The sequence below is a fragment of the Varanus komodoensis genome, unplaced genomic scaffold (assembly GCF_004798865.1).
Source record: "Varanus komodoensis strain SLA01 unplaced genomic scaffold, ASM479886v1 scaffold17, whole genome shotgun sequence".
Taxonomy (NCBI): domain Eukaryota; kingdom Metazoa; phylum Chordata; class Lepidosauria; order Squamata; family Varanidae; genus Varanus; species Varanus komodoensis.
The window spans coordinates 8,858-21,543 of NW_025335505.1; the positions used below are offsets into that span (position 1 = coordinate 8,858).

Sequence of the window (12,686 nt, forward strand, 5' to 3'; positions counted from 1 at the left end):
AAGAAGAAGAAGAAGAAGAAGAAGAAGAAGAAGAAGAAGAAGAAGAATTATAAGCCAGAGAAAGTTTGCCTAAGTGAGCACATTTTCAGGAGGTTCGAAACACGCCACACGTCCTGACTCCTGAACCTGAAGGGAGCCGCATCCTGAAGAGCAGGCCCCTGTGAAGGCCACTTTCAGCAAGCCAGGTTGTGCGAACATCCTAGAGACGGCTGGGATTTATAGCAGGGAAGGCCGTCCAGTGGGTGTGGTGGTCAAAAGCTATGTCAACAACAACACTCTGACGATGACCCAGTACCAAAGAGGCAGCCAGCGCGATTCTGTTCTTGCAGCCGCGATGCGTCCACAGCGGCTACCCCAGACCATCCTGGATCCTGCGCCCTGCAGGAGCTGCAGCTCCTGAGCCGGCCCCAGCACAGCTCCACGCAGAGTGCGCTACGGCTGCCTGATGGTGAGGTCACTGGCGTGTGGACCACTGTGTCTAGGCATGAGGGAATGGGTGTTGCTGCCACAGCACTGAAGTCCTTCCAGCTGGGTTACTTCTCTTAAGGGAGCACCTGGGTGCTCATATGATGATGGCCACCAGAGAGCAGTCAAGCAGCATTTCCCCTCCTGCAAACTGGCTTCTTCCTAAACAACTGCAGTCCCTAATTGCAAAATAAACTGTGCTTATTTTAGATGCAAGGGTACTGGGGAAAATCCCACTACAGCAACAGCGGCCCGGGGTTGTATCACCTGCACCGGGTACCAAATGAAGCCCGGGCCTGCTTTAAGATGATTATGCTAACCTAACATATAAAGCCCCAAATGCCTTAGGGCCTGGCTATACAGAGGTCCTTTTCCCATAAGCACCTGCCCACACCCTTAGGTCATCTACAGAGGTCCTTCTCTGTGAGCCATTGCTGAAGGAAGTAAAGAGGGAGGCTCCGTGGGCACCTTCTTGGCGGTGGTGCCTTGTCTGTGGAATCAGCTCCCCAGGAAGATACGCCTGGTGCTGATGTTATAGATGTTTCAGTGTCAGGCTCTTCAACCTCTTTATTAATGATTTGGTTGAGGAAGTACAAGGAAAGATAATCAGATTTGCACATGATACAAAACTGGGTGGAACAGCAAACACCCTAGAAGACAGAATGAAGATTCAGGCGATCTTGCTAAACTTGAACACTGGGCTGAAAGCAACAGAATGAAATTCAATAAGGACAAGTGCTAAATGCTCCACCTAGGAAAAAGAAACCAAAGACGTTGATACAAGATGGTGAATGTGTGGCTCAACAGAACTGAAAAAGATCTCAGAGTAATTGTGGACAATAGGCTAAACGTGAGCCAACAATGCGATGCAGCCCCCAAAAGGGCAAATGCTCTTTTGGGATGCATTGACAGAAGTATTACTTCCAAATCATGAGAAGTAGTAGTCCCCCTATACTCCTCACTAGTCAGACCACATCTGGAATACTGTGCCTGGTACAGAGCAGCAGGAGTGTAGAAAGATGCACAAAAACTAGGAAGGGTCCACAGGAGGGCAACAAAAATGATCCAGGGACTGGAAATACTGCTCTATTAGGAGATACTGAGAGAACTCGGTATGTTCAGCCTTGAGAAGAGAAGACTGAGGGGGGACGTGGAATAATCAATTCAATTGTGACATCCCAGATTCAGGCTGAACATCAGGAAAATCTTCTTTACTCTGTCGGAGCAATACACCAGTGGAACCAGATGCCAGAGAGGTGGTGGGCTCTCCCACACTAGAGCCATTCAAGTTGAAACTGGACAGCCACCTGAGTGGGATGGTGTAACGTGGTGTCCTGCAACAGCAGGAGGTTGGACCCGATGGCCTTCATGGTCCCTTCCAGCTCTACTAGCCTATGATTCTAAAACTAAAATGTAACATAAATGAAGCCCCTCAAAACCCAATTAGTAGAAAAATCTGAAAATCGAACAAGTTTAAACTCTTTCTAGAAATGGTGGAATCATACTCAATGCTTAAGGTACTTCCAGGCTACTCAAAAAACTGAAATTGATTATTAAGTTGATTAAGAATGTGAAAAGAAGAACTGGTGCAAAACAGAGCTGCCAGGTTGCTGACGGGGACTGGGCGTTGTGCTCACATGACCCTTGTCCTCCGTCAGCTTCACAGGCTCCCCACTGAAGTCCGGGACCAATTCAAGGTGCTGGTTATCACCTACAAAGCCCTCAACGGCTTGGGTCCTGGCTACTGAAAGAGCGCTTATGTCCATATATGCCTGCTCGCCCCTTGAGATCGGCAGCAGAGGCCCTTCTCCAGGAACCCTCCGTGAAAGATGTTAGGAGGGTGAGTACCCGGAGGAGGCCCTTCTCTGTGGTGGCACCCCATCTGTGGAATGCGCTCCCCAGAAAGGTCCACCTGGCGCCATCGTTATTTGTTTTTTGGTGCCAGGCCATGACCTTTTTATTTAAATGTTATTTCAATTGTTGAATTTATTTATTGATTTTATATCTATACCAGGATGTCTCCAGATTTTTAATGTAATTGTATAGTATTTATTTGTATTGGAAGCCACCCCGAGGCTTTTGCAAATGGGGCAGCACATAAGTGTTCCAAATAAATAAAATAAATAATAATAAATGTGAAAAAGAGATGACTGTCAAGTACTTTAGTTCGAAGCTACCTGAAAAGCTTGTACAGAAGTAGATCAACACATTCTAATTCCAAGAAAACAAAAAAGTCTGGAAGGAGGCATTTTAGTTCCAAACAGTTAACATTTGTTCATGAAGCTTCCTGCAGAAATAGCTGACCCATGAGCACTGGGAGGCAGGCAGCTAGGGCCTACAGCGAGAACAGCCGGACAGGGTTGGGGAGGAATGAAGTCTTAGTGGGACGTCAGAAGGCTGGCCGAAGTCCACATGCGAACTGAGCTCGGATACTGGCAAAATTTGGCAGGCCAGGAGCAAAGCAAGGGCAGAGAGGACAGAACAGAACCTGACCAGGCAGGCTCAGACTGAAGACACGGGCAGAGGTGGCAGGAGCCAAGGGTCAGGATCAGCACCATGACACAGCCACCCACAGGACCCGTGTTGCCATGGCAATGCGGAGCAGCACAGGGAAGCCGTTTATAGGGTCTTCCAGAGCTTCCAGCTGCACTGGGTGATTGAAGGTGCCCCAGTCCTGTCAGGAATGAGGCCTGCTCCTGGTCCTACAGGTACTTGCAGGGTGGATCACACTGTTGTCTCCAGGGAGCTGTGGGAAAGGTTCAGACCTTGACAGCGCCAGCATTTCAGCACAGGCCAAACCAAGCACCACCTCGGGATGAGAAGCAGAGACTGGGGAATTTTCAGTCCCAGTGTGGAGGGAGGCTCCTACAGTAGCACCCCCCACCCCACACACGGATGCTTTCAGAATGCAAGCTGCATTTCCGAGTAACATGAGCAGCTTAAATACAATGGGATCACAGAATGATTTCCTTCTTAATAACAGTTTACTCCTACTGTATCCCATTGTTCATTAAAAAAAAAAAACTCAACAGATTCAATGCATCAGACCTGGAAATACAAATATGAGGCATAAGAAAGTCTGCATACTGGATATTTTCTAAAGTCATGTGGTTAAGACACCAGGACTCAGATAGTCTGGCTTCTAGACCCCACTGACCCATGAAGCCAACTGGGTGACTTTGGGCCAGTCACAGACTCTCAGACCGACCTACCTCACAGGGTTGTTGTTATTGTTGTGGGGACAGGGTTAAGAGCAGGAGGAGGAGAATGATGTATGCTGCTCTGAGTTCTTTTAAAAAGAAAATTGTAAATCAGATCAATAAAGCCCAGCATTCAACGGCCCACACCACGTGTAAGTGGGGTTATAGGAAATGAAATTGTGGCTCAGCAGGTTTTGTCAGTATCCTGTGTAAACAGCATGGCTTAGACAGAGCATGTCCAAAGTCTTCTACTACACACAGAGGTGTTGGACATGTCCACATGAAAAGAGTTCTCTGAAAAGTTTTGGAAACCCCCAAATTATTATTTTAATTTCACAGCTGTTACCTTCATTGTCTATAATCAGTGCTTTTTTGTAAAAAAAAAAAAAAAAAGTGCCGAAACTCATATCGCTGGCAGTAAGCGTGCGACCACACACACTAATCCCAAGCCGAGCAGCAGAGCAGCATCCCAAGCCCAGAGCAGCACCCTCACTATCTCACTATCAGATAGCAGACACAAAAGCAGCCCCCGGGCACTATGTCAATGATGTTTGCTGCTGACCTGCTACGATTCAAAATCTCTTCGTAAAATCCATTGGAAAAAAGGTGCCAGAACGCCGTTCCGGTGTGTTCTATGACAAAAAAGCCCTGTCTATAATAATCTAGAAAATAACTAATTTTCTTAACACCCTTATTCTAAAATGAAACCTGTGTCAGCGTTCACACATTCATTTCATCTGAATCCCCTGTAGGTGCAGTTGAGCTCCTTGGCAGCAAACTGCCATATGGCAGAGTTAAATTATCATTATTTTATAGAACATTTGGAAGCAGCTCTTTCAAAAGTAGAAGCAAATGAACTAGGAACCATTTGTCCCCAAGATATTTGGGCAAGTTCTAATAGCACCCATGTCTGGCTATGGAATGCAATCCACTTGGAATTTCTCCAGTGCCCGTCTCACTAAAATAAGCTGGAGCAATGCAACCTGCCCTTTTGCTGCTCGGCCACTATTTAGAGGCACACAAAATTCGACGTGGGGCAACCACTGCGTATCGCCTAAAGAAAGCTCCACCTCTGTGGACAGGCAAACTGAGGCACCATGTGTAACCTGCTGCTTCAGTAGCTCTAACCTGCCTCTGGATTTGAATATGTATGTCAGGGGTGGGGAACCTGTAGCCTTCCAGATGTTGCTGAATTCCAACTTCCATCAGGTCCAGGCAATGTAGCCAATGGCCAGAAAAGATGGATGTGATAGTACAGCAACATCTTGAGGGCCAGAGGTTCACTATTCTTCTTAAAAACAAACAAACAAACAAGCGTACTCTTCCCCAAAGTATAAAAGCAAACCTTCTTCCTCTTATTTACCTGCTCAAACATGAATGCAAATTCCACACTGTCTTTGGGAACGTGCTCAATGTCCAGGAAGCAGTAGAGCTTGAAGTAAAACTTCCATGCCGTGGTATCTCCTTCTGAAGCAGCACCAAGCCTGGAGGAATGCAAGTGCACAGCTGTGTGAGTATCAGAGTCTCTCAAATTGACAATGAAACAGTATATAACACTAGATCCAAATTTCCTGCGCTACTTGGGGCAAGCTATTGGCTAAAATCCAAAACACCAAGTCAATAGCGGCTTTAGGATGCCATCAATTTGCTTATCATTTATGAATGCTTTACCCCACCAGTGGGGATGGCTAGACCAAGGAGAAGGCAGAAGCTTCCTGTCATATCTGGACTCTCAGTTTGCCACTGCCTTGAAAAAACCAGAATCTGCAGTTAGGAAGTGAAGCTGGTTTCCAGTTCCTGATTTGTTAAGGAGTGATCAAGTTCTGGTCTAGATTTGGATGTAATCAGAAACAACTGCTTCCTTGTTTGTTTGCTCAGCTGGTGAAAGGAGCCAAGTGGGAACAACCTGGGAGTTAGAGCTGTTCATGAATCAAAAGACAGAATCTCAGCAATTCCGACTTATTGTCCCTCCTGAATTTGGCCAATGTAAAGTATTAAGAACCTGGGACCCAGCACCAGCATGTGAGCAGCACATTATGAATCCAGCTGAATCAAAAGGTCAGGTACCACTTCAAGCCAGGCTATGGGTGAGGACGGGAGCAGAGATTTTGAAATTTCCCAGTGGGCAAATACATTAAGAATGCCAGAGAGAAGACTCCAACCTAGTCGAGTCTCTAATGCTCTTTTTCTAGGTACAAAGGGTTTTTTCATGAAGAAAACAACGATATGAGATCCAGCACTGGAGACGTGGGCTCAGAACAGCTGATAGTCAAGAGGACAAGATTTTGGGCTGCACGCACTGGCTAGGAGAATAGAAGACATCAACGCTCAAAGAGGATATTAATTGATGAGTAAAAGCTCCGAAGGAAACATATAGTTTTACAGGGTGTAAAAATGTAAAATTTGAAGGAGTTTTTCCTAATTATTAGCCCACCAACCTGTAACAAAATCTAACATAAGGGTAGCTGGGGAATTGGGGAAGACCTTCTGATAGCCTTGTGCCACTGTTGCTACTACCAGTTTTGCTCCAGCATCAGAAGCAAGAGCAGAAGAGCTCAGCATGGTTCTGCTTTAAGAACCTCCTGGAAAATGGGCTTCTGTGTCGCTGTATGTTGTCCTGAAACGGCACTGGTGCGCCCACGACTGGTACAGCTGGAGTAGATGTACCAGTTGTGGGAAATCCTGAAGAAGAAAAGGTCTGGAGTAGACAAAATCGAAATGAGGCAAGGGCCTACTTTTGGAAAGAGATCAAAGAAACAATTACAGGATAGCAGAACACAAGTACCACAGGGAAAGAAGATGAAAACATCCACAAGCAGGCACTTCATTAATCCTTTTTTCGGGGGGTGGTGGGAGAAAAAGATGCTATTGATTTGAGGAAATGAAATTTAGAAAGCTGCTGCTGGGGATTTTAATTGCTTACTGATTTGGAGAGAGACACTCACTTTTCAAACTTTGCCAAGACATCAGCCACCACAGTCCTGCTTTCAATGGCTTTCTCAGTACTTCCATTGTATTCAAACAAAGCAAACATATTTCGGCTATCTTCCATAGCCAGCCCTCGAATTAACTTTTCAACAACCTAGTAGACCAAACAAAATGAGACAAGGCTAGGCAGATCCTAAAAGGTAATATCATCAGTTAACAGAAAACGAAGGCAAGTTAAGAGTTCAAAATTGCTGGGTCTGGTCTGCTGAGTGGTCTCTTTTGATCCTAAGCATTTGTCCATTTTAATTGGTTTCCTTCCTAACTTTCGGAAGTTGACATTTTAAATTACTTGTGCTGCAAGTTCTCTCTGTTGTAAAGTAATTTGAAGCCAGTCAGACACATGCAGAACTGCAGTCACCCTACTATAAATAACACTGATAATGTTAATTATCTTTATTTATAGCCTGTTCTTCTAATAAAAGTACCCCGTGAGGTATATATCTTAATCATCAATGCCACATTAGTGTAATTAATCAAAGCACAAGAATAACTAGGTGGCATTGCAAAATTACTGTCGCAGCTTCTTCTTCGGTCCCCCCCCCCCCCCCGCATACTGCTCTTCAGATCTGGACTGTCTGGCCTTGCCCTGTGACTTGCCAGTCTGCATAAGTCAAATTTATTAGAGCTTCCTGTCCTCTTGAATGAAAAAAGATCCAAGCAACAGTCACAAACACCACATGCTTCCATACTGATCAAAACTGTATGGCTGCGAATAAGCCACGCATCAAAGCCCGCAAACTCCCTGGCAAGCAGCCCAGCCACCCACTCTTCACGACTCAGACTAAGCCGTGCAGCCCAGGCTCCTGGCTCTGCTATCTCAGGTGCACATCTAGGAGACAAGATGCCTGAACATGCAATGCCAGAAGGACAGTCCATGTTTCTATTTCAAAGGGAAAGTGCTAGCGCAGAAACAGCTTCTGCGTTTCACTTCTCCGGTGTCACCTCCTTTGGAACTGTGTATTTTTGAAGAGTTCCCATGTGGCAGAAGTGTAAATGCATATGGCAAATGCATCATGGGATGGGGCCCTCCGTCGTTCTCCTCACGAAACCGTGTTCCGTCCCATCGTCATCTCACCTCGCCGGCGGTGGTGTGGGAGCTAATGGTGATTTTGCAGGACCCCCCGCCGTGACAGCAGACTGTGGAGCTCATCTCCTGCCTTTTGATCAAGGCTTCGATTTCCTCCCGAGATGGAACGAACTCCCTGCCTTTGGTCTTTTTGAGAGATTCATAGATGAAAAGAGCATACTTTTCCATTTCTGTTCCTGGAAACTGATCGTGTATCCTGCAGGGACAAACACTGAACTTCAAGCCATGTTGTTGTTGTTTTATCTTTGGAGATTTGAGACACTGTTTAAGAGGATATTATTACAAGGTGCTCCACAAGAAATGTCAGGCAGAGGTGGGGGATCCTTTTCACCAGCCTCCCTGCTCACTCCAGGCGAGGTTCTGCATCTAAGGGCTTCACCTGTTTGACACAGCTCCACAATAGACCTCTCCCGTAAGCAAGATTACTGAGCAGAAACCTTTGTGCATTTGCTGCTTACAGCCTGAGACATGCTGCTATACCCTGCCCCTGCCTTGTGTGGGCCCATCCCTCCACCAGCGTCAGGGTTTGGAGTTTCTCTGCCCTTTGAGCACCAGGGAAGGTGCCTGCCTGCTTCTGTTCTGGGCTGCCTCTCGCATAGTGATGTCTTTCCAACTGGGCCTTTTCTTGCCCTCTCCTCACTAACGCCTGCCCTTAGCTGTTCCTCAGCTAGCCTCAGACTTGGCCTCGTGTCCCCACGTGTCCCAGTACTAGGAATATGGGTTCTAGTGTTCCTTTGCTCTTTCGTTCTGCACCCTTCCCCCTGCCCCCCAGCCACAAGACCCATTCCCCACTCAGCTGCTTCTGGACACCCCTTTCATAGCTACTGGGTACGCCTTTCCTGAAACTAGGTCCCTTGGGGGTCTGGCCAGTCTCTCAGCTGCCTCCCATGCTCTTCTCCAAACTTGTCCAGGTGCTGGTCTTCCTTGTTCTGCTCTCATTTCCAGTGTCTCCTTGCTGGGCCAGCTAACAGTTGCTGGACTTATTCATATTCCCATTTAAGGGTTTCTTTTCTTGGGTGCCGAGGGATCAATGCCTATTCCCAAAGGTATGAAAGGGGAGTCCAGCGTGACCTGCGAGGCAGATCACCAAGGGCACACCTGCAGGACCACCTTTTTCTCAACGCTAAGCTCACGCAGACGTACACCATGGGGTTGGGTCCATGGATCAAATAAAATACACCATGAACATTTTCCACTGCTCTACTGAGCAACTATTGTGTCATGCAAGATTTAACCTGCCCTGCATTAATTCTTCCCAAAAAGACGGGAAAGTCAGTAATTCTTACTTTCCACTAACTTGACACTAAGAGTATGTCAAGTAAATTTTAATATCTAGAACTGATTTTTCTCTCTAAAGTTTCAGTGTAGTGGTGGGTCTAATCATAGCTCAGATTCAGGCAATTTCTCCTCAGAAACGAGACTAGTTTATGAAAAGTCACCATTTGTTTTTAAGCTTTTAGCCTGCCTTCCAGGGCATACTGGCCTCAGAAAGTGGCTTACAATATTATAAAAACAAGAACGTGCAAATTACAGTTAAACTGACATGCAGTAGCAGCAGCTAATTATTCTGAAGCACCAATGCACAGTGGAACGAACATGCTTTCTGGATTTCTTTTAAAAGCTAGCAATGATGGGGCCATCTGTGTCTCCCTGGGAAATGAGTTGCAAACAGTATGGAGCCACCACTGGGCAGGCCCTGGTTGCAAGCAAACTAGAGTAATGGAGGAATCCTCCTCCCTTATGCCCAAGCTAATTTCCTTCTCTTCCCTCTGCTGCAGCACACTCTCCGTGTACAAGCCACCCTGTCTCCAAGGACTAGTTTCTACAAAGTGACGTCTCTCATCTATTCCCTCCCTCATCCCCTTTCCATGGGACCAACTCCAGCTTTTCTGTAGCATTCTTAATCGAAAGAGCAAGGCAGAGAGAGGATTCTGGACTTTGGGTTCTTGGATTGCTATCAAGTGCTGGGGCTTATCTTTCTCCCAGAAACAGGAAAAAATGAATAAAGACTGCTTATTGCACAGTATGGAAGCATTCCTGGCTCTCCCTACCTTTTCAGGTGGAACTTCAGGTACTTGAGAATACTGCGGCTTGGCAGAAACATGCAACTCATGCATGTGAGGATTTGCCAGCTGTACAGGTTGCCGACACTCCCTGGATTAGGCATTTTGCAGGTTTGCTTGATGAGCTGACAGTAGAGCTCGTCACGCAACGGCCGTAAATCATGTCCTGTCTGAAGAATACCCTGAATAATAGGAATGGGATCGGACACAGACTCCAGCTGCTGCAGCGAATTAAATATCTTGATGGCTTCATCCTGGAGAGTGGTGTAGCCTTTATCTTTTAGCACTAGAAAAGAGAACGAGGAAGTATGCCTTTAATTGCTCAGGTATCAAATTAATATTGTGCTTCAAATGGGGCGATCCTGTAGAACAATGGGTGTGGCCAGTCTAAACTTCTGTGTTTACAAAATTCAACATACAGTAAGCAGAACTTTAATTGTCTTATTAAATGTTTACAATTCAGATGAATGTGACACAGAATTCTACCTCGTTCATTGCTCTCTCTTCCTCGGAGCTGGTTATTTTGCCAAAGATTTAAAAGTTGGCCTGGCTGCTAGCAGGTGAGCTGCTGCTGCCACACAGGGGAGCCATTTCCCCCTTCTGCAGCATTCCCCTCCTTCCCAGGTGCAAGAAAGCAGCCTCCTTCCAGCTTCAGCTTTCCCCGGTGCCACTAGATCCTTTGCTGGCAAGGTTCATGAATGAATCACCCCCAGAGCAATGGGGTACCGCAGTCTATGCATCACCCAACTCCCTGGTGTCATTCTGGCCATTCCCACCTGCAGACCGGTGTGGATGGAGGGAAGTATGTGGGAGGAGGTCCAGCTGCCTGGGCAAGGCGTTCAGCTGAGCAGAGCAGCGGCACGCCTGGAGGGGGCTCAGAAGGCGCCCCTTCCCAGGGAAGCCCAGCATCCACTGCAGGGAGTCTTAGCCAAGGCTGTTCTGCACGTGGAGGGGGATGGACTTACTGCTCAGGTTGATGTCTCCATACGGAAGGGGCAAGAGTGGAGAATGCAGGGGATGCTGCGTGTAACGAAGGATAGGGTTCCTCTTATAGATCTGCTCGACAACTTCAGGGTTCAGGCAGTTCTCCTGTGTAAATATGAAGAAATTAAGATTATTCACATCGGGTGTGAGAAATAATCCACTACAGAATCCGTGTGAAGGATTGGGGTAAACCACCTGATGTTTCCTTAAGTACAGCTCCAAAGGGAAGAGAGATTTGCCAGGAAAAAAACCCCCGACGTGTATTTGAATTCTCCTCTAAAACATTTCGCAGCCCGCATTCTTACTTAGTTAGAGGAATCATACCTTACCTTTTCTCCGCAAGGAAGCTTACAATGTAGATTAAAACATATACAATAATACCACAAAAAATAAAATAAGATTATACTCAGAGATTCAGGTCACACAGTTTAAAGTGGGGGGAAGCCTGGCAGAATGAGAACCATTCAGGGACAAAATTCACTTTCTGGGGGATGAAGATATTTGTTCGGAGAAGTTGGGGGAACCATTATGCTTCCTCCCTAGGAAACAGGAAAGCAACCGAACACTCTCCTGTTGCTGCAGAGCCAAAGAAAGCACCTTCTGCTGCCCCATCGAGAAACAGCGCAGACCTAAGCAGCAGCACTGCCAAATAAATGCAGGCAAAAATCCCGCAACTGCCCGATCTTCGTTCTGTTTGCAGAGCAGCAAGGCTGCCTCTTTGTAGGCCTTGAGTCCCACACCAGCCTAGGGGGACTGCTGTGGGACGCCAGGGTCACAAATACGTGCCCAGTGCAGCCGCTTCCCACAGACGGTTTGTGTGCTTTCTTCCTTCAAGGGCTGCCCGGAATTCCTTCTAGGAATGGGTGGAATACCTCAGCGGGAAAACTGAAATTGATTAGAAAGGGGGTAGAGGATAATAGATTTAAGCAAAGAAGTGTGAGGAAAAAATTAACTGCAACTGAGGAAAAATATTAACTGAAAATTAACATTAACAGAAAATTAACTGAGGAAAAATATTCGTGAGAAGAAAACAGCAGTGGGAGAATCCCGAGGCACAGCGAATGGCGGTTGAAAGGGGCAGGATACACTTAATGCTGAGGGAGTCTTCCCAAACAGGGGCACTGTGCAAGTGCAGCACCCACAGGTGTGATGCACGGAGACCACAACGGAGAACCCATGTGAATCATCGCAGCATCATCCCCATCGCTCTCGCATTAACGCTATGCCAGTGGGACCCGCAACAGATAGTTAGACAGTGCTACGCTTCTGTTCAGGGCTCCGGCTGGTCAACCACCCCTCTTCTAGGATGGTTCGTTCCATTCCCACCTGCACATGTTCAGTCCCTTCTGGGTGGTTTCTCCCTCTGCGGGCTTTGCTCCATTTATTCATTTATTTATGCTTATATTGTGATACCCCATGGCATTTCCCCCAAGCCTGCAGTTGCCTTTCCCTTTTGCCCACAGTGCTGCTCTGGTTCCATAAGCATCCTCACCCAGAGAATGCATTTGCTATTAGAAAATAGAATTTATTATTATCTACATTTGGATGTTGTTATTTTGCAGTTACATCTTGCTTTTTTTCCTCTTGCGAGGGACCCTTTATGTATTCTACCTTCTTTTGTGAACCGAAGGTAGTGTTTGAAGGACATGCCGGGTGGCCACCTGGTGACAGTAAGCAACTCAACTAGTTGCTAATGTGGACACAAGAACCTTGGTTGCTGAATATTTACCAAAAGTCCACTCTTTGTCTTGATGCCAGGAAGAGTCAGGTGGTATCTTCACCAAAGGAAAATTTCAAAGATTATCTCTGAGGGATGGAGAACTGCAGGCCTGGGAGTGAAATCTGTCCTGTGAGGGTCCCCACTAAGGTCTCACCCCAGGGGGACCCTGGCCCTACCCC

The 12,686-nt window shown here is 46.7% G+C and overlaps 1 protein-coding gene across 1 annotated transcript in view; it reads right to left on the reverse strand.

The window, feature by feature from the left end:
• Positions 1 to 3,507: 3,507 nt before the first annotated feature.
• The window catches only part of MYO10 (myosin X), a 192,869-nt gene continuing 183,690 nt past the window's right edge, over positions 3,508 to 12,686 (reverse strand). The window contains exons 34-39 of the mRNA XM_044426266.1: positions 10,769 to 10,892; positions 9,792 to 10,089; positions 7,729 to 7,936; positions 6,611 to 6,747; positions 5,011 to 5,149; positions 3,508 to 3,513 (exon numbers count right to left, since the gene is read on the reverse strand). Of these exons, the coding sequence (XP_044282201.1) occupies positions 3,508 to 3,513; positions 5,011 to 5,149; positions 6,611 to 6,747; positions 7,729 to 7,936; positions 9,792 to 10,089; positions 10,769 to 10,892 (912 nt within the window). The remainder of the gene's footprint in view (positions 3,514 to 5,010; positions 5,150 to 6,610; positions 6,748 to 7,728; positions 7,937 to 9,791; positions 10,090 to 10,768; positions 10,893 to 12,686) is intronic.